The sequence below is a fragment of the Poecilia mexicana genome, unplaced genomic scaffold (assembly GCF_051168715.1).
Source record: "Poecilia mexicana isolate PSO_F unplaced genomic scaffold, ASM5116871v1 scaffold_21, whole genome shotgun sequence".
NCBI classification, from domain to species: Eukaryota; Metazoa; Chordata; class Actinopteri; order Cyprinodontiformes; family Poeciliidae; genus Poecilia; species Poecilia mexicana.
Window position 1 is genome coordinate 11,988,537 of NW_028263390.1, and position 25,504 is coordinate 12,014,040.

General features: G+C 38.7%; 2 protein-coding genes and 1 long non-coding RNA gene across 4 annotated transcripts; 1 reads left to right on the plus strand and 2 right to left on the minus strand.

Moving 5' to 3' along the window:
- Nucleotides 1-952: 952 nt before the first annotated feature.
- Nucleotides 953-3,636, minus strand: LOC106920021 (uncharacterized). Its single transcript, XR_001418751.2, has 2 exons — nt 3,169-3,636; nt 953-1,688 (listed from the first exon to the last, which is right to left on the minus strand). It is a non-coding gene; the product is annotated as an uncharacterized LOC106920021 (long non-coding RNA).
- Nucleotides 3,637-9,571: 5,935 nt separating this feature from the next.
- On the plus strand, nt 9,572-13,029 carry nme6 (NME/NM23 nucleoside diphosphate kinase 6). Its single transcript, XM_014990772.2, has 6 exons — nt 9,572-9,945; nt 10,023-10,135; nt 11,103-11,205; nt 11,469-11,508; nt 11,590-11,750; nt 12,530-13,029. The coding sequence occupies exons 2-6, from the start codon at nt 10,043-10,045 to the stop codon at nt 12,679-12,681; spliced, it is 549 nt and encodes a 182-aa protein (XP_014846258.2). The 5' UTR covers nt 9,572-9,945; nt 10,023-10,042; the 3' UTR covers nt 12,682-13,029.
- Nucleotides 13,030-15,614: 2,585 nt separating this feature from the next.
- baalcb (BAALC binder of MAP3K1 and KLF4 b) lies at nt 15,615-20,245 on the minus strand. 2 transcript variants are annotated; one of them, XM_014990775.2, is made up of 5 exons: nt 20,006-20,245; nt 18,744-18,932; nt 18,363-18,585; nt 16,509-16,708; nt 15,615-16,346 (listed from the first exon to the last, which is right to left on the minus strand). In XM_014990775.2, the coding sequence occupies exons 3-5, from the start codon at nt 18,541-18,543 to the stop codon at nt 16,191-16,193; spliced, it is 537 nt and encodes a 178-aa protein (XP_014846261.1). In that variant the 5' UTR covers nt 18,544-18,585; nt 18,744-18,932; nt 20,006-20,245; the 3' UTR covers nt 15,615-16,190. The 2 variants fall into 2 exon arrangements, with proteins under 2 accessions (XP_014846261.1, XP_014846259.1); XM_014990773.2 differs by having other exon boundaries at nt 18,744-18,936.
- Nucleotides 20,246-25,504: the final 5,259 nt, after the last annotated feature.

Sequence of the window (25,504 nt, forward strand, 5' to 3'; positions counted from 1 at the left end):
CAATTTAATTTCCTGGATTAAAAGCTAAAAAACAAAACAAAACAAGTGTCTGTTGATGGTTATACAGTTCCACGTTGAAATTACACATCAGAATCAGCTTTATTACTCATGATTGTGTTCATAAATAAGGAACTTGATTTCAATTTTCAAGCACTCACATAACATATGAACTTTATAGAAAACAAAATAAGGCTAAATGAAGACATATGTGCACACAATTTTGATTTTATAAGAAAGAAAAAGCAAAGGACTACTGTGCAATTAGCTAAAAATAGAATTTCACAGTTTTGGTTTTAATGAGTCCTGGCATCGTTTTCTCAGACTGGCTCAAAGAAAATCTTATTCTAAAATAACCAGCAGATGTATTTTCTTTAATTAAATGATTTTATTTTGGAAGAGTTAGTTTGATAAATACATGCTACTAAATGATGCTGCAGTTAAGGAGGTCCTGAATTCAATTCTCGCACTGCATGTATATCTATCTATCTATCTATCTATCTATCTATCTATCTATCTATCTATCTATCTATCTATCTATCTATCTATCTATCTATCTATCTATCTATCTATCTATCTATCTATCTATATATATATATATATATATATATATATATATATATATATATATATATATATATATATATACATACATATTATAAATATATATTATATATCCTCTTCTTTCTCTTGGCAGTCTTAGAAAATCAAGTGGTCACTCTAAATTTTCCGAAGCTGAGTGTGTGTATGTTTTTTATTTTTTCTTTAAAGTTAAACATTGTACACCTGCAGGAATACTCAGAGTGCTTCTTCATTCTGTTGTATATAAACCTTTGTTAACTTAAACATTCGATGTGATGTAAGTATTAACTCCTTGTGGGCATCATGCACATAGTTACATCGATAATAAATTAACAAAACAATAATAATTAAAAAAAAAAACTAATGCAATGACTGAGTTTAATTGAATTTATTTGAATTTATTGCCAGAATGTTACAACTTATGGACAGTTTATTTCAACGTATGGCACAAAGTTGGATTGGCTTGATGTGCATAATAAGTCCAAATCATGCGTGCTCTCTGTGATGGAGTTGTATTCTATTCTATTATACAGTTATAGCTTCAATGGTTAGTGATTAACTGTAAGTGATTAAAGATTTCCTGTTTCAGCAACATGAGGGTGTGTACAGCAGATAACGGGAAATTGGTTTTAAGGGATATTTTCTATTTAGAGAGGTGTGATTAGAATGTAAAAACCCCGTATTTGCTTATTTTAAGACAGGAATAAAGAAAAAGCGTAGACGTCAGAAAAGTACATTGTTAGTGATCCTTTATTTGACTTGTAAGCACAAACTCCTATACTTGGACAACTCAAACGAAGCAGCAAAAACAAATCTGAATACCCTGTAATACGTAAACGTCACATTTATTCAGACTACGACGTCCACAATGAGCTGTGACAGTGTCTCTGATTCCCTGCCGACAGAATTCACGACGCAGTAGCTGGTTGAAGGGGACCAAACCTCACTGAAACACCTGACTTGGTTCCGTTTGACCAGCCACAGCAAGGCGTGTTGCTTCGACTGCAAGAGGCAGAGGAAGAGAGAGGCAGGAAAACAGTCAAACACAGAGAAAGAGAGAGCAAGAGGAGGAAAGAGAAACGAGAGCAGGGGGTCCTCTTCAGGGTTACCTGATGAAACACAGAGCAGAATAAGGTTATTAACAATCAGAGCGAGTTACAACATGGGGCGTCACTGTGTTACCGAGCAGACAGTTCCTATTTTGAGGTTTGGGAACCCTGACAGCTGGTGACATCTCCTTTCCTACCTCCAAACCCAGCCCTGCTGGGGCGAACTTTCAACCTCAGTGACAGCTCCACATCTCTGCCCTTCCTCCCTCCCTCCAATCGTCCTTTTATAACTTCTGTGGTTGCTATAATGGGTGGCAGCTGCGGCTGGTCAATCCTCCTCGACTGTCAGCAGTTGGGGCAGGGCAGGAATTTTTTCAAGTTGTGTCCCTGAGACCCCCTATCAGCGGGCAAAGGGAGTAATGCAAGCCATACACGTGCCTGGGCTGAAGGAGAGGGTAGCAGGCCTTTCACCTGTTACCCTCCCCACACGCAAGCAGGCTCTTAATCGGCGATGAGAGGAATCTGAACTACAAATCAAAACGATGTTCAGTAGGAAAGAAAATCAGAGCTTCTTCTGGTTTCCGATGCTCAGGTCCCCCTTGAAACCACACACTTCCTTACATTCCATAAGTGGTGTATTAATATGGGGATATAAGGAAGCATGTCCTCACAAGGGGAAACAACTGGATTCAACTCTCCTCGGGACACAAAGACACCCTTTCATACACGCGGAGGAAGAGCGGAGGCAACAACTGGCTAAGTAATGGTTAACTGTGACAGAGGGAGAGGAATGGCAGCACAGGAATATTTGAAAAGCAAAGCTCATCTCTGGAGAGGGGGAAAATTTCATCCTGAGAGAGACTGCGAAGTGTCCAAAGAAAATTGAGAAAACACATGTGGTTTTAAGACACATTCGTATGTGAATGGGCCTAATGCAGGCCCATTCACATACGAATGGGCCTGCATTAGAAATTGATTATAGCATCAGACTATGTTGCAACAAACACAGTAAATAAAAATAATAAAAAATAAAAAAAAATAGTTTGAATACATTTTAAAAGTTATCTGTTTTGCCTCAACTTTCTGTTTCTCACTGTCGATTAAGTTGACCCGAGAAAGAGGCCAAACACACCAACTCTCCTTCAGAATAACCTGGTGGCCTAAATCTAACCCCACGTCGTTTACTGTCTTCTTGAACTAAGGAAAGTTAGCTTCTGTAATTAGAGTTTGAATGTTGCTCTGAGACACATGTCAAGGTACCGACTTTTTCTGACTCCTTCCTGTGTCACACCACGGTGTCCCCCTCAGCTGCCTGTCGGAGGTGACAAGCTCTGCCGTGGTGTGTTGCTGCCTTAATAAAGCTGAGAGAAAACATCTAACAGCTGGTCTCAAACCTGATTTTTGGCACAGTTTTTTCTTTAAAAGAAACAAATGTTACCCCCCCAAAAAAATCAAAACGACTGCTTAATCAGTTTCAGATTACTTTGACTAAAAACAGTACAACTTTTATTCAACCAAAACGTTTTAAATTGTGACCAACCTTTGGTCAGGTCCCTGAAGCCTCCATTTGCCTTCTATCCACTCAACTCATCTGTCCGCTTCAGCTCTCTTTGCGATCATCCGCTCTCCTCTGTATCTGGCCCGGTGGATTGTGCCCGCAGCAGGCCATGCAGACCGGCCTTTTCTATCCCTACCAGGAGCGGGCCCCCTCCAATGCGACTTCCCACCTGTTGGTGTCCTTTAGGGAGCCCGGGGCCTCTCCTGCGCCTCCTGTCTGGCCCAATCAGGGCCCTGACAGGGAGGGGAGCGAGCTCTGTGAAGTCACACCTTTCAGCTGTTCACACTGGGCTTGAGACACCCAACACCCCTCTGCCGTTCCTCTGTTCAGCCACCCGCCCCCCCCACACTCCCTCCAACTCACAGCCCGCCTTACCCTGCCTCTATTTTACAGAGGATGTCAATGACTCCTTTTTTTTTTTTTAAAACGAGGGCGGAGAAACAAGGAAGCAACTGCAAGAGGGGCGGGTTTCAGCGGGTTTCTGGGGGGTACTTTCAGAGTCACAGCTGAAGACAAGGTTGTAGTTTCATCTGGGCTCCAGTAAGACAGAAAAAAGAGCCACGTGTCTCGTTGTAAGAGGTACGAAAGAGACTTTATGTGAGGAGGCAATTATCGTTTTGGTTTAGTGATGCTACAAGATACGCACATCATATACAGTAATATTTAAGACTTTAAAGTTTGGTTGGTCTTGTGGCACAGAATAAAAACAATAAATGCTTCTGAGGCCTAACAGCAACACAAATCTAGACGTTTAGTTATATTATAGTCACAAATGTTAATGTGTTTTTGTGTTTTGGGGGATTTTGTAAAACTGAATCCAAATTCAATTAGTAAAGAGAAGCTCGCTGAACACCAATTTACCATCTTGGCACAAATTCTCAATTGATTTTAGACATTTTGAATAGAATAGAATAGAATAGAATAGAATAGAATAGAATAGAATAGAATAGAATAGAATAGAATAGAATAGAAATTATCTTTATTGCTTTATTGCTATTAAACGCATCCACAGGTGAGCTTTCAATTAACTCAAATGTGTCAGTTAACCTTTGAGAGGTTTCCAAAGCCTTCGCATCATCATCTGGGCTTTCCCTCATTTTTTAAAGAGACAGTAATCATGTATGCAGTTTTCCTACTTTGAAAATGCCCTAAAGATATCTAATGCCTAAAGATTTGTGCCATTCTCAGTGCATAAAAGCATCATTTTGAAAGTGTATTTATTTTAGTTACTTAGTTCACTTAATGAAACACATTATATAGCTTAATTATACATCTATAATTAATCTATGCAGATTAATTTTTCATATATATATATATATATATATATATATATATATATATATATGAAAAATCTCAGATCTACCACACCAGACAAGACCCAAGGTGTAGGTTGTGCAAGGAGGCCTCTGAGACAGTCCAGCACATAACAGCAGGGTGCAAGATGCTGGCAGGGAAAGCACCCCCAGTCACCCCCAAACTGGAGCAGTGGCTCAAACAGATCCCAGGAACAACATCAGACATCTCAGTCCAGAAATGTGCAGTTCTAGGCACAGCAAAGATACTGCGCAGAACCCTCAAGCTCCCAGGCCTCTGGTAGAGGACCCGAGCTCAGAGGTTGAGAAAAGTAAAAATATCATTTTTGTGCATCTGCTTAGAAGCATCTGCACGATCATACGATGATAACCAAGCCTGTAGAGGCAAACGGGCTGAGTGTAGGGGTTCATTTTCCTCTGCAGCAAGCACAAGCCACTCCACTAAGGTCAACACCTGTGTTCTAAAATCAGCAGCAGGGTTGGGTGCGACAGGAACCCGGACCTCATTCACAGAAAGCTCGGGCTCAGCGAGGGGGGCTTATATTGAAACCCAACGCTCTCGCTATTTTCAAGGCACTCGCTGTCCACAAATAGAAGCTTCACCTCATCTTTGTAGCTCCCTGTTATTTTTTCTTATGCCACAGGATGTTGTCTAATTCTGACAGTTGTTCGATATTTCCGTGGCACAGGGCCAGGGAAACGTCCACAAATGCAACATATCCACCGATGCCAACTGTGTGCAGAGTCCTCACCGCTTTTATTATCTGGGTGCTGGGAATATCAGATGGCTTCTGTTGTTGAGTGGTATCGGCAAAGACAGTCCTCTTGTTGATCTTATTGGGGACAGCTGATTGGTTTTAATGTGGGCTCACTGGCCTTGTATTTAAGCATCTGTTTCCCCTCATCACGTGTTATCCATCATGTTAAAGAACTATTAGACTATTCTTTGTTTTTTTCTTCCCATCTATACTCCCAGATGTATTATTATTTATTGAACTGATCATTTCCCCACGAAACAATTAAACCAGCTTGGGACACAGACATTACAGCCCTTCATTCTCACTTCAAATTGGGCAGAGGGGTTATTTTTAACCTGTGCTCACATACCGGGGCCCCCATTTGCTAATCACTTTGTTCCCCTTCTGTCATGCCCGTCTGCCCCTCTGCCAACGTCCCATCGCTTCTGGGGAGGTCACAACAAACTCTTCTTGGCATGAGGAAATAATGTCCCTGAGGACGGCAGGTAGGAGTGAAACTCATTGGTAATGGAGCGGTTAGTTCATTTACACTGGTATAAATAAAATGGCAGCTGACACCATGCATGCTTGGGATTAACCCTGTTTTCTAACAGGAAACTCCACATGTAGGAGAAAGGAATCACTTTCAATAAGAGAATAACGTGGCACAAATGGAGCATTTCCAGAAGTAAGAAGAAAACGAGGGCTTAGTAGAGTTTCGCCGGATAAAAACACGTCGGAGTGTAAGGAAAAAGCAAAAGCGAGACGGCCGATCCTGACAAAGATAAGACAGCAATTGTTGCTGACTCATTACGTGGTTTGCCATTAATGCCACTCTCTTGTCCTTCCCTTGGCGCACCAGTTGCCCGGCTTGAGGTTGACACAGCTGTCGAATCCAGAGCAGTCCCGCGTGGCGAGGCAGAAAGGTCGAAGGTCAGCAGCATTTATGCGGATAGAAAGAACAGGTGACGGAGAGGTGAGAAACGTCTACGTCACAAGACTCATGCAGGGGGGGACAGAGAGAAATTGTTGTAAGGTTTTATGCGAGAGATACAGGGCGGAACATAGACAGACCACTGAATGGGCAGATAAACTATACTCAAGTAAAAGTAGTTTTACTTTAATATATTTTTACCCAAGTAGTAGAATAACGTAAGCAGCCTCCAAACAATTCTTAAGTGAGAGTATAGAAATATTTTTGTAAAAATGCTACTGAAGTACTGAGTAACTATTTGATCATAATACCTGATTTACTTTGTGGAAACAATGTTACCAGACAGACATGTGTAATGTTTTGCGGCAATTCTGGTATTTTAGAGAATAAAACAGAAAATAGTCAATGTTGAGCATCAACGGATAAAGAGCATCACAACTGTGATGCTCTTTATCTGTTCATAACCATCCGGACGAGTTCGGCCCTCAGCCTGACATGATGTGACGAACAAATGCTTCATAATTGATGCATCCATTTGCATCTTCATGTCCAGCCAGCAGTGTCATAATAAAGTAACAAGTTAAGGCATAAGAAACAAATGTCCAATTACATGGGATTAAGGGGTGTTTTCAATGAGGTAGCCTGACCAAGATTTAGCCTGTCACTAAAACCTCTGAAAGTGTTAAAACAGGAAACACATTCCTGACTTTTCTCACTGACTGAACAGCTAAAAAGGCTTCAAAGACCTCTGACCGTCACACCAAGGTCCATGACGTCCTTAATGACTCTGCTGTAAAGGTCACGGGGTGGCAGGTGAGCTGCAGAGGTGTACAATACTGTTTACAGGTCACACTAGAACAAAAGTAATCATAATCAGTATCGGTACATTGCACAACACAGCAAATTTAAAACTTACAAAGCAAAATATTTTTGAATCATAACTTCATTTTATTTATGTCTGTCATATCAGGGTCCATTATAGTTTTGTAGTGTAAATGTACACTCATTTTTTATTAGATACATTGGTTTAATTGTTGCCAATGCAAATAATTACTCAGTCAGCCACACAGCACAAATTCAATACAATTAGGAATCTAAATGTCAACATTTAGGAAGTTCAACATCAAAAATGGTCAGACAGGGATTGTAAGTGTTTTAAAGTCTGGGATTTTTATGCAAAACCATCTCCTATATTTGCGCCTGATGGTCCAAAAAAAAAAAAAAAAAAAAGAGAACAAATGCAGTAAGCAGCAGTTATGAAGCAAAAAATAATTCCTTGTTGATGTCAAAGGTCAGAGAGGAACGTGTACACAAACTTGTATACATAGTTATGTCTGTAAATTAGCCAACTACATGTTTTATTTTACCTCTCCAGACTTTATTTGCAATGTTTTTACATGACCATTTTCTGTGGATCATGTTGAAAGAATGAACAAAAAGTTAACATCCAAGTGCCGGTGGGGGTTGTGACTCAGCCAGTTGCCCCAACGCCGATTAAACAGGAACGACAACTGCAAGAGCCAGCAGCAGCAGCACGAGCAGCAGCAGCAGCAGCAGCAGTAACACAGAGGTAAAACAGAGATGAGCTTTATTGTGGTCAGACAGCAGAGTTGAATCACGAGTCAGCTGGAGCCACCAGTGGACTCTCTTTTCATATGAGCTGCCGTCCCAACAAGACAGTAGCTTTTCATTAATAGTATCTTGTCAGTTTAGTTCAAATTACTATGTTTTTAAACATCTGTTACCTTTCTTTGTTTGAAATTGTTCTTCTTTAACGTATGCAAAAAAAGTAAATAAGAAAAGTTTTAAAATGTAGATTAGGGCCGTAGAACAAATAACACAAATAGAACCACATGTAATAGCTTTAGGTCACTTGTGTCTATGCTGCCCCAAACTGTCAAGTTGAAAGAATTAGTAAGAATATCCATCAGTCCATCCATAGTCCATACCTGCTTATCCATGCAGGTGGAGGGCCGGTGCCTATCTCCAGCAGCCGTTTGACGAGAAAATAAATGCTTTGTTTTGTAATAAGAAATGCAAAGTTGGGTGTATTGCTCAACAATAAAATTACTAGTAATAAATATTAGTAAAATGATTTTAAAAAATTATAGAAAGGGGATCTGGAAATCGTATATCTGAAACATAAGGTCTTGCATGATGCATGCCTCATTAAAACAAAGATGCTGTTAAGTCTGTTCTTTTTTTTTATCTAATTTTTTATTTTTTTTATTTATGATCAAGAAAAGGATTTAGGTATTTTCTTTCTTCAAAAAATTATAGATGTATTTCATCAAATGGTTACACTAGCAGTTTTGTCTTTGAGTTGCTGGATTTTTGTGATGTCCATATTTTCTATCTAATCAGTTTTTTTCATCTACAGTTCTTACCATACTATACTCATAAAGAACAATGGTCATTGAGTCATATTCATCATTGTTACTCTTAGTATTCTTTAAAAAAATAAGATTGACATATTAAACTAACAAGAGCTTTTAATACATTCAAGCATATTTACAAAAAAGTGAACTCTTTCACCCCACAGTCTTCTCTCTTTGCCTCTCTATTAGCCTCGTGGAGGTGGCAGCTGTGGATTCACCCCAAAGTCACATGACCCGGGCAGGTGGGAGAAACCTATGCTTGACACAACTCCCCTCCCTCCCCATTTCTTCTTTCTGCACACACATAAACACTGCACACTCTCTGCTTTTCAGGGTGTGGTCACTTTGCATTTCTAGAATGTGTCTGTAACTCACACTGTCTGATCTACCACAGACAAAAATCTCTGCATCTCCAGTTCCTGCTTGTTGTTAATGTGTCTCACTGGTCCCCTTTAGACGTTCAGCTGCTTAAATGCTAAAAAAGAAATTTATTTTTGACAAAAAAAAAAAGTCAGAGGGAGCAGAGAACTTTGTACCACATCAGACATTTGACTCCTGAAAATTCATTTATTTTGGCTGCAATTGTTTTATCAGGCTGGGCCAATACCAATTTCTCATCTAAATAAACTGTAATTAAATCAATTCATTAGTATTTCATTGTAACAAATAGCATAAAACAATATAATAGTTTTCATGGAAGAACTATAACATGAAAAATAACTACAATTAATGGATGGTTAAAACTCACCTAAAATTATAAACATATAAAAATATAAATCAATAAAATAAAGAATATAATCTTATCAGCAGTTCAATATTTTGATAGATGGTAACAGAAAGCTGTAGCAGTATGTTGGTTCTGCTTTTTATGCTGCTGCTTTTTTTGCAGCATAAATAATAATGATATTATTATAATGTCTAATATGAAGCTTACAGATATAATAGTAGTTTTTATGTATGACTAATCCCTTTAAATTGTAGATTTTGTTTATATATTTTTGTTATGTATATACATTTTTCATTTTACTGTGTTTTTTTTTCTTTATATCGAGTTGTTTTTTTATGTCATTGATAGACGTAAAGTCTGTCAATAAAGCTTTAGCATTTTTATTTTATTGAGGCCGGAACACTTCTTTGCAGTGTTCCGTTTCAGGGGATTGTTTTTGTAAGCGGGACTAACAGGGATGGAGTTGCATTTAACATTTAGTCATATTTTAGTACCAGTTTGTTATGTAGAGGTTTTGTCATATGTACAGCTCATAGTTGTCAATTAAGCCGACAACTTATGTTTACTGTTTTCTCCTATAACTGGGAAATTGCTCTGAGTAAACGGCGACAATGGCAGCCGTTAAAAACGTTAAAAGTTGATCGATTTTGATGGACAATTGACATAAAAGGTAGGTATTACCAAAAAATTTAAACATATGTTTTCGGAAATAACATCTTATTCTAGTAAATATATTATTTCCAATAGGTGTCCTGGTAACCGTGACCATGTTACAGGCTACTGGCCGCCTGTCCAAAGCGCTACAGCTCACCCTGGCGGTCATCAAGCCCGATGCTATAGCTCATCCTGTAATAGCAGAGGTAAGCTACTTTCATTTTTTCGCATTTTACTTTTAGCTCATTCAGAAACTGTTGTACTTTGATTAAACAGGGTCTTAGCTGTCTTTCACCTGTGGTCCAGTTGGATTACAGTTTTTGAGGTGTGTCAAAATGAACGTGATGGTTCTTTTGTCTGTGGTATACCTTCTCTGAAAATAGCTAAATGTCAAGGATAAGACAATACCTTGGAAACAACACTATTCAGCTCGCTGCATTTTGGGGGGGCTAGATCAACAGGACAAAGTACACAATTCTACAGTGAGAAAGGAAACGATGCATGGCTTTCCAAAAAAGAAAAAAAAAAAGTGTCTACATATATTCAACCCCCTTACTCTGATACCTCTAAGTAAAATCCACAGCAACCACTTCCCTTAATTGAGTCAACTTATCAGGATAATGTCACTAAACATGCAACCAGAGCTACAATAAAATGGTTTAGATCAAAGTATTTTTTAAGTATAGAACTGTCCCAGTCCAATCCCAAACCTAAATGCAGTAGAGAATCTGCTATGCTGAAAATGTGTTATCTTCTCTGTCTGTCTCTCTCTCTCTCTCTCAATCAAGTCTGATTGATCTTGAGCTGTTCTGGAAATATAAATGAGAAAGTAATTTCCATCAGTAGGTATGAAAGCAACAACAACAAGCCTTATAAGACTTGCAGCTGTAACTTCAGCAAAGGGAGGCTCTACCAAGTGTTGACTCATACAGATCAATTGCACATTTTTTCTGCTTTTTCTATCACCTTTTCACCATTATAATTATATCACACTGGGTTTTGGGTCTAGATTACAGTAATGTTTGTGACTATCATGTGAAAAGGGCTGTAAGGTTTAACGGGAATGTATGCTTTTGCAAGGTGGCGTACGAACAGCAGCATGTGCTTACATTTATCCAGAACATTTAGCAGTACAGGCAAAATTTAAACATTTCTTGCATGATTTTCTTTCAGGCTATTCACCAGACAATTCTGGATAACAACTTTGTAATTGTCAAATGCAAAGACCTGGTGTGGAAAAGGCAGGATTCGGAGAGGTTTTACGCTGAACATTCAGGTGTGGACAATATTTAACAATATTATGTCTTTACATAATAGAGTACATTTCTATTCTAGTTTCTCCATACTATTAAAAATAAATCAGTTTTTTATACTAGTAGATACATTACTTTTTATACTACTTTTTATACTAGTAGATACATTACATGGTCTGTGTGCACCTATGTGAATCTTTCTATATTTGACAAATGAAAGATCCACATTTTTACATTTCAAATTCATAAAAGATAAAAGTATTTACATCTTATGTTTCATTCCCAGAGCGATTCTTCTATCAAAGACTTGTCGAATTCATGTCAAGGTAAGTCTAGGCTTGTGAAAATACTATTTTTTTTTATGGATCACCTAATGATTAGCAATGTTTTTATGAATTTACCCCCAGTGGTCCAATGAGAGCTTACGTTTTAGCTCGAGAGGATGCCGTACGTCACTGGAGGGACCTGATGGGACCAACCAAAGTCTTTCAAGCCAGATACACATCCCCTGCCTGCATCAGGGCTCGCTTTGGCCTCACAGACACCAGAAACACGACTCATGGCTCCGGTCAGAAATGTTCTGGGCACTCATCATTCTGAATGATTAAAATATTGCAAATGTTAGATCCTGGGAGTCAGGAAATGAAGAGTTACCACGTCTCCCGTCAGTTCAGCGAAATTTCTCAGGTCCAGTTGTCATAGATTTAGATACAACCAAAAATACAGTATATACACTGCATAAAAAGACAACCATTTTAGTCACTGTCTTACATTAGATTGGACCTTACGGTTTTGGTTTTAGATCAGTAAGGATTACTAGAATCATTTTTATTCATAAGGAATCGAATAGAATAGAAATATCTTTTATTGTCTCACAGTGGGGAAATTTGGGTGTCACAGAGGTAAGATGTTACAACAGCATTTAATTTCCCTCTGGGATCAATAAAGTGTTTTTGAATTTGAAGTTGGAGCATGCATATTCACATAGAGGCAAAGAATACAAAAATACAAATAAAAAGCTGTACACTAAGGAGAAATTTTCGAAATAAGAAAATTAATACTGTACAGTTATTTAAAGTGGCATACTCGGGTTAAAAGAAATGTGCAGCTTGAGACAGACTTCTGTGTGAAACAACGAGAAGCTATTTTTTTTTTCCACAGTTTTTTTTTTTAAACTACTTTATAGCTTAAAAGGATTGAGAAAGAACCTGGTAATACAGCGCTTTATTAAGCCTAAAATCACCTTAATATATTCTTCAGGTACAAGTTTGAATTATTGCAATTCTAAAAACTTGTTTAGTTCACTCAGACACATATATATATTTGTAATTTTCTTTTGTTTTTCAGATTCTCCAGAGTCAGCTCAGAGAGAAATCAGTTTCTTCTTCCCAGATTTCAACGTGGAGCAGTGGCTTAAGAAGGAGGAGCCGTTGTTCAGATCAGGACGGATCCAATATGATCAACAAGATCAGATCCACAAACCTTTAACACCAAGCTGACCCTGGAGCAGCTCAGCCCTGCTCCACAGCTTTAACTTGATTGGATGAGATGACAGACTCTGGTTTATAAGCCACATATGAAGAGTATGCCTGATTTATGGAAGTGCCAAGTTGTAATAAAAAAAAAAAAAGAGGTTGCTAGGATCACGTCACTAGTAATTTTAAGTCAGCAGGGAGGGGCATTTAATAACAATTTTTTAATGATTATTCTTTGCCTAAGTTGTGAAGATTATTTTAAGATGTAACTTCCTGACCTGCTGTTTTTACTTGATTTGCAGTACGAAAGATTCAAGGTTTGAATTATTTAACTTTGCACAAACCAAATAAACCACATTTTTATGACTGTGACATTTCAGATGTATAAAAGCCTCTTTAAAAAGACTTAATAGAATCAACCACATCATAGACATATTCCTTTTAAAAAGCACTCTTTTATTTTAGTAGCATTTTTAACTGTAAACATAGCAGAAAAAGACAACTTTTGGCAAAAGCATACATTCATATGTCTTCAAAGAGAAATGGGTCTCACTTCTAGTTCCAGAAACAAAGTTGCCAGAAAAAAATCCCAGGCATTTGAGGATGCAGGCGATGTGCACTAATAAAACAGAACTAAAAAAAAATCAAGCGGGTGTGTGTAGACATCTTATAATAAACTCAAGTTAGGATAAGGGATAAATTTCGTCGTTACTTTAAATTGAACACAAGGATTAGCTGGCGCTTCCTGATGAATCTGCCTTGTAGTCCCTCTTTTTCGAGTCCATGTTAATTATTCAGTTTTGAGTTCTTGTATGCCATTTTGTTTCTTTAACAAGATAAAGCTTATTTACGTTTGTGCTCATTTGCACTTCTTAAACAACTTAATTTATTAAGTATTGATGATACATTTTTGGTAAGAACTTGGACATCATGAATTTTGTTGCTGCATTCTTGCGCTGAGACTTGCAGTGTTGAACTAAAGAGGTTGGCCTTACGTCTGGTGAACAGGGTGTTGTCCCAAGATAGGAGTTAAGATAAGGCTTGTCATCCTGTTCCTGAGATAAGAATTGGATTTCTGCGTGCAATTCAAATCTAGAAAAACTCAATTTTAAGACAGATATGGTATTTACTTCCAACTCCTCTCGAGTTCAGGATCTTGATGTGGCTCTTTGGTGAAACAATGAATTGTTTATGCATGAGATAAAAATAACGGAAGTTTGTTTTTGTCATATGGTTGAAACTTACTTGGCAGACATGTCTGCAGTTCTGCATGTCTCTCACTGCATTTTGAAACCTGTTGAATTTGTCCTGGGGAAGGAAATACCCACTTGTCAAAGATCTCTCAGTAGCACACAAGATAAAAAAAAAAATGCTTTGCCAAAAAAAAAAAGAAGTTATTTTTTATGTACTTTTAGATATTAAATCATTTCTCCACAAGTAAGGTTGCAAAATAACCTCTTAGGTTAACTCACACATTGAAGTGACATCCTCCTGTATGTGCTGATAGCGTAGCATTCTCAGTAAACCAAATTGGGCAATACCACTCGTTGGTGGTGAACACTTGATAATCTTCCTCTGGTTCACTCAGAATTCAATCCGATTCCTCAGGAAACGATGCGTCAGGTTCTCCAGTGAACAGATCCTGCTCTTCCTTATGTTCACTTAAAATCCAATCTAAATCCTCAGGAAACAACGCGCCTTCCTCCGGCTCAGTTAGGCTCTTCACAGTAAACATCATCGATAGGATGAAGAGGATAAATTGAAGTGGGATCCAGGGAATATGGAAAATCAAGAAGATTAACCAATAGAAGAAAACAGTGCAGCTTCGTGTACCAGCTCCTCACTCTAATTAAGATACTATTCAGCATTGTCTCAGTTGTGAACATGCAGACTTGAGCTACGCATCACTTTCATTTTCAAGTTATCACAGAAAAACAAAACGTGACTGAAACAGACACACCCACAGGTGAATCAGCCGTTTTGTGTTTAGCATTTAAATAAAATGCACAGATAGTCAGGATACATGCATTTATGCATTAACTCATTTGCATGACGTTATAAACGATACATGAAATTATATGAAACTTTACCTCTTTTACGTGAGTCATAGTTAGCAAAATTATTTATATATGCTAAATGCCAGAAGGATGCTTTATTTTTTACTTTGTTCTAATTCAATTCACTTGAATTTCCTTAGAAATTTGAATAAATGCCTTTTGATAATTAAGCCCTGGGTCAAACACTTTGTGTTTAATTAGCTTCTCCCAGTAATTTGCTCAAGTTTTAGCCCAGAATTCACAGCCTTCATTGTTTCACATTCACAACCCATGAAATTTGGTGCTTTGGCAGGGATTTTTTATTTATTTGTTTTTTGTAATAGACCACATAAGGTTGCACAAAATAGTCAAGTAGAAGAAAAATAAAAACTTGGTTTACAAAATTAGTTTCACCATTTAAGACCTGAATAGTGTGCACTACGTTTGTATTTCCTAATTTAAAGATGGCGAAGGCGATACAACTGGGATGGAGCTACAGAGACCCACACAGTTCAGGTAGGAGAAATTTCCACCGGACAAGTCTGGCAAGAAAGCTAAAAAAAAAAAAAAAAAAAAATCCTGTTTGCAGTTTGCTGCAGGTCTTAGGTGACACAACTAAGATAGAAGATGCTCTAGTCAGAGGAGACTAAAATCGAGTTGTAGAAAAGGTACATTGCACAACACCCTGAACACACCACCTCATGGTGCAACAATGTCCAGGCAGAATAATGTGGTGGGAAATGCTTTCTGTCAGCAGGAACAGGACAGCTGCTCAGCGTTGATGGGAAGATGGATGATAGATGGGCTAAATACAGGACAATGCAGGAAGAAGACCCGTTAGTGACAGCAGAAGACATGTGACGAGTGGACATCAGGACAATCCAGCTAAACATAAAACTAGAGAGAGATCAAAACTGTCCATGCCTTGGAGTACCTCAAAATCCAAACATTTTATTGGAACTGTACAAGATCAAATGAATGACAACAAACCAAAAGTCGGTTATTCTTATGTAAGAAAACCCCCTTTTTTAAAACTTTATTAAAGAGCAGAAGTCATCAGATAAAAAGTGAACACGAATGTGAAAAGCAACACGATGCAGTAAGCTGGGTCATCGTTGTGCCCTATAGAGGACCATGGAATGTTTACACTTAATGCTCAGCGACATGAACTAAAACAATTTTAAACATTTATTTTTTCAGAAACATCCCAAAAGTGATTTCCATCCCTTTCTCTTCTGCAACTGTAAAATCATTGAAATCTCCTGTATTTTCATGGTCCAAATGAATACTTTACACACACGTCTTGCTAAGATGTCAGATTGCGTGAAACACATAAAAACTGCACGCACAATTATCATCAAACTCTGAATTGAGTCTTGTGCGTCCATCAGACTATCAAAATATCTCCAACAAGGCATGTTTAGTGGATTCACGTGCAATTTCTTTTTACAATTAGATCTTTGCAGGATTCCTTCCAGGGTCTTGCGCTCAGGCTTTTCATGTGGTCACCTGCTTCAGAGTCTCCACTGGTTTCATGACCTCATAAGTCGTAAGCGATTTCTTGACTTTCCCGTTCTTGTCCACCTGGTGGATGCTCTGGGTCACGGTGATGGTCACTTGCTTGGTCGACATTCTGTTGTCCTGCCACTTTGTCTGCAAGATAATGACTTATTAGCGAACACGAAGAAGAGCATACAGAATGCTTTTAAGCTGCTTTCAAAATTCCCTGGATTTTATTTAAACGCTTGAATAATTCCAATCAAATATCAGCGATAGCGTTTTCTCGCGTTTTAAAACTTAACCAGCCGGCCTTACAATTTCTTCAGTGTGTAAAACACTTCTGCGCTGCACCGTGGTGCCTGATGAAGGCGACATCTTGTCCTGCTGCGGAGAGGCCAGCGCAGAGGGTGGGCTGCTGGGCGTCACGTCGTTCAGACTGGCTTCTGACACGGCTGAGCAAACCTTCAGGTAGGCCTGAGCGGGAGGAGGGAGGCCATCTTCAAAGAAATCTGGAACTTTATCGAAGAAAATGCACAAATGGGTCACTTGGGAACATTCAATGTTAAACAAAAGGTTTGTTTCAAGTCATCAAATAACTCACACTCTCATAATACTTTGAGGCTGTAATGCGACACTTTTAACAACTTCAAGGTGCGCTCTGTTACATCATAAATTGTTTTTATTAAATGAATGATTTATTTGAAATGAGGGGAGATGATAATTTCATGGCTCTGGAAATAAGATACCAGCATCCTTTAACTTTACTTTTTCCATGGAGGCTCAGGAATGGGCAACAAGAATCTTTTTTTATTAATGCTGCGACATTCAACTCGTTTTAAAAGAATGTGACGTAGGTCCATAGATGTCAAGGAACCACACAGTAAAACATTTACACATAACCGGCGTCAAGCAAAGCAAAACGACACTTAACGCAAGAATCTATGTGGCAGTTTCAAAATTAGGAACAGACTTCAAAGTCAGAGTTGGTTTCCTCTTTCTGCTGACCTGTAATACCAGGAAACACACACTCTCCTACCCAAACAAATGACCTTGGAAAGTTCCTCTAGGGGATAAATGATAGATAACCTTTATTTATCTACTTTTTGGTAACATTGCACCTTCTGGCTTGCTGCCCCGGGCAGGCAGCCATTACAAAAACTCACCCTGCTTGATACTCTTTGTTAAACTGTTTCCAAAACCTGCAAGTGTGGTTATTTAAAAAAACAAAACAGAAAAAACATATAAAACCCGATAAGGAATAGTAACAACTGCACTGAGCTGGTGAATTAATTCTGACAAACCATCATAGAAAAAAAATATCAAAGATGTATTTACTTCAGCTTATCAACCGTCTTACTTGTTTAGATCATTGTGTATTTCCCTCTTCAAATTATCTTCTAAAAATACTCCTGAGCCTTATTAGCAACCACTATTAGCCTGAACCTGCTTAATTTATTTCTAATTCATCTGTAATTATTTGCAATGTGTGGGAGAGTTTTACACATGGGGAGAGTTGGTTGATATAAAAGTCATTTGCTTAACATTTTTTCCACACTTTGACAGTTTTTTTCCTATCTATTTGAACAAAAGACCTAAAAAAGGCCAGAAAAGTCGCCTTTTGAGCCGCTTGGTGCAATGAATGTATATCCTCGTCTTATAAGCAGCCTGTGTTTGACCACGGCTGATTGATTTCTGAAATTCTCAGCATGTTTTTCTGCGTCTTTGTTTTGAATCTGGAACTCATTTCGTCTTCACAGTTACATCAAGGCTCCTTCATTCAACACCAGCTGCGTCGGTTGCCATGAGAGCAAAGTCCTGTCGGAGCACAGTGGCTTTTGATGCAGCCTAATTTCCTCTTTTATACCGATTCATCTTTCCTCGGCTTTAAAGAAAAAAAGGCTCACTCCTAAGTGCAAAAGACAAGATGAAAAAAAAAAAAAAGAATAGCAGCACCAGGATCCTACATTGATGGATTTTAAAAGCTTAATGTGTGGCTCCATCTGCAAAACCAATAAGGGGTTGACATTCTTCTTTGTCATATCCCAGAATATATTCAAAAGTGTAACAAAAGGGCCAACTACTTACAGTCCGCTCTGGGAGCTTTTTCCCCTCGCTGCATTCACTCCTTTAAGGTGAATAAATGAGTAGCTAGTCAGTCAGTCGTCTTACCGGGGCTGATTGTTTTCTCAGACGTAAAGCCAGCCTCAGAGTTTTCCGAAGGGATGCTCTGGATGGATGACAGGGGGATGTCGGTGTCCGTGCTCGTCAGCCAGGTCGACTCCGTCTCTTTGGTCCAGCTCTCCAGGTAGCGAGGCTCCAGAGCGTCGGTCCTGCTCCCCCCGCAGCCCATAGCTCGGCCTCCGCAGGGGCGCCTTCGCTTCCCTGCTTGACTCTTTTTAAACAGGAAATACAGTCACATGCTAGAAATGTGTTTAATAGTTGGAAATTACTGTCCATAATTGCTGCAAGTTAAACTTACAGGGAACAATAAGCATTTCGTAAGGTATTAAATAGCACTTCATGTTCTTCTATTATACAGGCAGTACTTACAGGACAGCACACAGCTGTGCCAGACAGTAAGAGCCCTCATACGTTGAGAGAACAATTGTATCTTTCCTTTAGAAAGGTGAGCTGGAGGCAGAGTCAGTGCTATGTTTCCCCATGACTGTTTGGAAACAGCATCTTCTTTTGATGAAGCAGGCCAGGGATCGGTCAATCAATCAATTAGCCATCATGCTTCTGCCTTAAAGAAAGAGACGTAAAAAACAGAAGAGACAGGAAACCTGTTGCTGTTTTATTTCATTATATTTCATTCATCTTTTCCGAGTGGGATGCCATGAGGGTTTTCAGCTAAATACAACTTAGCACCATAACTAGAGAAATTTGGGTTTGGTAGACTTTTTTCCTCCCATTGTATCAATGATTCTTGACAGTTACTTTTGTGCTGTTGAAAAGCGAGTTTACTTTTCAGCAGCACAAAAGGGCTTACCGGTATTTTGTACAAAAAAAATAAAATAAAAATAAAAGCACTTATTGGTTGAGCAGTAAAGTTGAGCCAAACATACTCCAACTTGTCAACACTCACCAAAAGCGAGAATGGAAACATCTGCAGTTCTGACATCAACCAACTAAACAAAAACAAAACACTTTTTCATCAACTTGGGGCAGCTAGATCCCCCTTCCCCCCTTTATTCAATGCCATTGGGACAGACGCAATCGTTATATTTAGTTTGCATGCTGATTGAGTCAGAAGCCATCCCACAGTAGTGTGTGACCAAACTGGTAACCAGTCTGACGCATGGTTCAATAACAGGATGAGCTGTTTGGGTCAGAGAGGGTCTAACCCAGCCTCATCAGCTCTGCTGTTCAACACATAAATGCATTCCATACATGTGGCTTTTAAAGAGAAATAAACTAGCTTTCCAGCAGTAGACTTACGTTCAAGAAGCATTGTTACGGTAAAAAACAAACAAAAAATAATAATAATTACAGGTTGTGCCAAGTAAAGATCAATTGTAAAATGTCAGTCTGCAGCACAGTTTTAATGATTTGATCAATAAGAATAATGAAGTCCAACAAAACCAAGGGTCTCCTATATTGTAAGAAAATAAGGGGGCTCTACACAGTCAGGCCTCCTGTGGATCATATGACTCAGTAAGTTAGCGCCCAGAGGGTTGTACTGTATATAAGCGCACACGCACTGTTATCTCCATAGGCCACGAGGAAACACAGCATTCTAATGGTCAGCAGCGAATATCCACGAGACGTGTGACAGAAACGCGACAGACACTAATGACAACAGAGAGGCTTACAGACGGTGGAGGCTCCGTGGTTTTGACTCCCCTCGCCTCGTCACTGCAGCTGCAGCAAGAGCTCCAGCGTGTCGTCTCCCACTCCGGACTCTTAAGAGGATGTTCATGCAGACACACCCCCTGCTGGTTAGCACACAGCTGGGTTGTCCGCACCTCCTTCTTCCTCCATCTCCCTGAATCCCGCGAGTCCACGAACACTCGGTGAGCGGTAAATCGTTCGTCCAATGTCGTGAAGATGAGTGGGTATCTGTTGGTCTTTAAATAAAAAATTGAAATGAGTTACCTCAGCAGTTGCTAGGTAAACTTGACAATGGTGCTTTTATATGGTGACGCAGTTCGTGTTTGAACTACTGACAGCAAGAAACACCTTTAGTGTCAACAAAGCACCTGTTGCTATTGTGCTGACTGTTTCAAAAAATTACAGTCAATGTTACCATTACGTGCAAATCTGTCACAGGGCCGGCCCAAGGCATAAGCAAACTAGTGGCTGCTTAGGGTCCCGTGGCCACTAGGGGGCCCCTTAATTGGAACAGACCTTTTATTTAGTAATGATTTGTGTGTGATTCTATTAACAAAAACATATCAGATCAGTCTACTACCATTGCTAAACATTAGTTCTTGAAGAGTGAGAAATTATTTAGTAAGAAATAACATGCCTGTATCTTAGTTTGCCTGAAGATAAAAACAAATATACTTCAAATGCCTAATTTAGCTTAGTACTTAAGTTAACATTGTGTTTAAAAATATAAATTGAAATGTGTTCCTGTCTCTGAAAAGTTGGAACATCTTTAATTGTACTCCATTTTCCACCCTTATATCACTTTCCTAGAATTGTCATTGCAATCTAATGTTTCTTGCTGTCATGTTTTTGTTGTGTAAAGCATTTTGAATAGCCCCCTTGCTGAATTGCGCTAGGCAAATTATCTTGATTTGACTTTACTTATAATGAAAGATCAGATTGTAATTTTTAAATTTTTTTATCATAAAACCTTAAGAGCTGCTCTTTCCTGGGAATGACACTGTTGGTGAAATACCAGCAGGATGATCACTATTTCAACCAGCAGGGGGCACTCCTGGTCCATTTCCTATCCATTTTCTTAACCTATCAAACAGGAGCAGAAACTTGACCACACATCTTTGTCTTGAAATTTATTTATGTTGGACAGAGTGGGTAAATTGCATATAATGATAATGTAATATATATATATATATATTACACAACAATAGTGAGAGGACATAAACCTTAATGGGCTTGCCATCCTCTGCATTAGGCTTCCTAAAAGTTAAAACTACCACTTAAGTTCTTCCATCATGTCGGAAAACCTACATCATCAAACAGCAGCTACTTTCTTTCTGGAAAACTGTATGTTATTGATTGCTTGTAAAAATGTTCGCTTGGCAACATAGTGCACATTCATCACAGCTCTCTGCTGCGGTAACTATGATTTTTCTCAACGTACCAAAGTAACAATAAACAGCATTTCTCTTCATGCTATATACATTTGCTTCTGCGAATCAGTATCTTTTATTTCAGATGTAAGAAAAACTGACAGAAAACAGCAGAAGTTTGTAGTGGTCTAAGATCAGTTCACTCTTAACTTACTTGTGTCGCCAAGTCCCAATGGGAAAATATATGAGAGATGAGTACTGGTCTGGAAGTGACCACTTTGGATCTCTTGAAGTGGATTAAGCTAGATTTGCACAAGACTTAAAATAAAACTGAAAACACATTCTTGTTCAAACATAAAACCAAGGACTAGAACATAAAATGTTTTATTTTTGCAAACTTCTTTGTGAACACATTTAGTCTTAATCTACTAAGCAGAATATGTGACTTCCTGATCTGCTCCCACATCTCATTCTCTAGTCACCTGGCAAATGAATTTCTTTCCCTGTGGACAGCCCAGTCAATATGAGGCAGGACAGCTTTGATTTGTATGTTCTGCCCTCACGTCTTTTTGGACTGCTGGTCAATAGGCCTGTCTTCTCATTACCTTGGCGATTAATGTGGAAAATTGCCATACGTGTCACTGGGGTGAATCGCGGTTTATCATGCCTCAGCTACACACAGATGATACCACAGAATTACAATGAAAATGGGAGTGTGGGGTTATTCCTGACTATTGCAGCCAGTGACTATTTAAAAAAATATAGGAGAGGTTTTATATAACCTAAATATTAGGCTTGTATACTTTTTTAATTTGTTAGCATGAGGACCTAGTTGGGACAATGGACCCGGGTGTGACCCCCTGTCAGCGAACATTTATCCCATTACATTTACTCATCTGTCTTCATACAGAGGATTTTAAACATGTTTGCTCACTCAAAATCAGACTTTCTAACACAAGATAAGGTTAACTAAAGTAAAACTAGTCATCATTCTTTGTTTGCGCTGCAATTAATTTATTTGCAAACAACCAAGGGTTTTATAAAACACTGCAAGATGTTGTAACTACAGTAACCACACAGCTTCAAAGCCTTCCTGTACTGTTGGTTGGGGCACATTTATATGCGTTGTGGGTCTGCAAAACGTCTTCATTTTTAACGGATGTTCAAGGCTGACAGCAGATAATATGCACTCAAAATTGATTTGAAAAGTTTTTTGCGAGAGCAGACGAACTCATTTCTGGCAAATCCTGTCAGGCGTAGGAGCGTCTGAGCCAATGTGCCGTAGTCAGCAGCCAAATCCCAACTTCCCCTGGGAGACAGGCGCTGAGTTACAGTGGTGGGAAATTTAATCGAATGACAAGGACTTAGAAAGGAAAATGCTGATTTCAGTCACGTGCCGAGCCACCAAGCTGACAATTGAAAGTACCTCCACCCTGTTGCACAATTTTCCTCCGATACTTTGATTTGTTCCGGTTTGAAGTTATTTAAAAGACTGGGGAGTCACACTGAGATACTGTCTCTACTTGTCACAATTCCATCAGCAAATTGTTGATTGTAGCCACAACAAACAGCTTATCCAGATAGAGCGCTGCCTGGAGCTTGCGTTCCAGTGGCATCCATCACATCTCTGGATCTTTTTCTGGCAGCGACGTGCCTCCTCTCATTAGACTGGCGGTGTGTAATCTCTTCCCTCAAGCAAAGGAGCGCCAGAGATCTCCTCGAAGGCTGTGTTCTCTCAATCCATCTTGGTCCGGGCCAACGTGACATATTTTCATTAGTGTAAAGAGCGCTACAGGAATAGAGAGCTGCCCTATAAGTAAAGCAAGTGGGTTTCCAAAATCTGTGTTTATTTTGTCAGCGTAGTAATGAGATAAGTTTATCAGTCGTGCGACAAGTAGAGCAAATCAAGCACAAGAAGGACAGGAATATTTTAAAGTTCTAATTCCTTTAGTCTTATTTCCTGCAGACTGAGAACTTTGTGATTACTTAGAACAAACTTTAATGTCTAGTTTGAATAATCAACATGTCAGCCTGCAGGCACATCTGGACAAGGTCCTAATGGAAGCAGGGGAGAGAAACTGCAAACCGCAGCATCCTTGAGTAAATCTTCCATCCTATTACAGAGCGTTAATTCGAGAGTGTATAAATCCACATATTTCATCATATCTTAATGAAATAGCCTTTCATCTCATTTAATTACATTAAGTGTCCAGATTGTCTTGGAATATTAGCGTTGTGGGAAAAACCAACTGAAAAGTGATTAATATTGACACCATAACAAAATCATTCTGCGTGACTGATTTATGTAATTTCTCCCTCTCTCTCATTTACATCAGGGGACAAGCTAAAAATCGATCTTTCCTCACTTCTCTGGCTTCAATTGATATTTGCAGCTTTTATATTCTGGTGAAGACTTGCCTGTAAACGCAGCCTTTGCACTTTACGCACTCCATTCGTTTTATCTGGTGAAACACACAACTCTAATCCTATCAAAGGCAAAGAGCATCCCAGAAAGGCCCAGGGTGGGTTGTGGCTTATGAGGGAAAAGAGAGGGGCATTAGTATTTATGGGATTTCATGAGGGATACTCAAAGTTTTAGGGAAATTATCTTGGGGAAATGAGTAAAAACCCATGCAAACACAACTCTTTGAGAGCCACAACAAAAGAGTTTTTGACCAAAAAGCAAAGAGGAGCCTGGGAGTATTTTAGAAAAGTAAATAGCATATTTTTTCCAGTTTGATTTAAACACTAATACTGTTGTCACAGTATATCATCTGTGTCCATCCCCCTCTATCCCATTAATTGTCCCATTTCACACCACCGATCGGCTTATCCCTACATTCTATTTACAAAGCCTCGCAAAAAGAAAATCTTTGAACATTTAAAGAATTTTAGTACAACTACATGTTTCATGATACTGTATTGGGATTTTTTTTTTTTTTTTATAAATGACAAAGTGTCAATACTTTGCCAAATCACCTCTTGACATATTAGCTTTACAGGTAGAGAGACAGAAAGCTTCTTTCTATGTTTGGTTTCTGAGTCATGAATGTCACGTATTGTATTAAGGACCAGACTGTGCTGTCAAATTTAATCTGACTATATGATTAGATTGTATTTGTATGAATTGTGATATATTCAGATAAGTAACTGTATATCTGTTCAACTGGATAGGGAATTAGACCTGGTTTCTTGAAAGAGCCTTGTGATGACATTTGTTGTGAATCTGAGCAAAATGACTGAAGTAATCTGCATTGGAAATCATTTAGTCATCACTATATTTAAGGTGCTTGACCTGTGGGTAGATGAACCTTTGCACTAGTTTCAAATCTTTTGAATTCTCTAACACAAGGGTGGGCAATCTTAGTCCTTCAAACCAACATGTTATTTATATAATTTAATTATCTCCTTAACTATTAAGGCCTGGAGGACACTGCAAACAATTGAGTCATATAGGAGTAGCATAGCAACAGCAGTGTCCCATAAATAAAAGACCAATACAGTAGTATGAATCATCTTAAATTTAAGTCGGCAACCATCTGTCTTCCAACTCTCAAAGTTTGAGCTCAATCAGAAGATTGCTTGACACATCACTGACCTTTCAGTGGTAAGTAAATGGCAAGTTTAGATTCATTAGAGAAAACATCAATGGTGTTGGAAGGTTATGAACGCAATGAAAATGAGGTGCTGAAGCTTGGACAATGTGAACAAAGATTGGAGGTCTTCTCATGCTGAACCCTTGCATTTAATCAAAGAAAAAATAAGTGGAAGTCCCTCCTCTGGGGAGCTGCAATACTAGCAAAATGTCACAACAGAGCCTGTACTTTATTTTACTATGAAATGTCAGTCTCAAAGGCCAGAGAACGTTAAAATCAATAGGTATTTATATGAATATTCACAGCTGCTCTTTAGTAAACTTGTCTTTTGTTATAACATATGTTATAACAAAATAATGATTAGACGGGCTAGATACCAACAGAGTAACATACATTTCTGCAGTAAATGGGATCATTTCAAATTCTAGTTTGTCAATTTCTACTTCAGATGATTAAAATTAAAACTTTACTAAACATATAAAAGGTTTTGTGTTACATACAGTGCCTCCCAAAA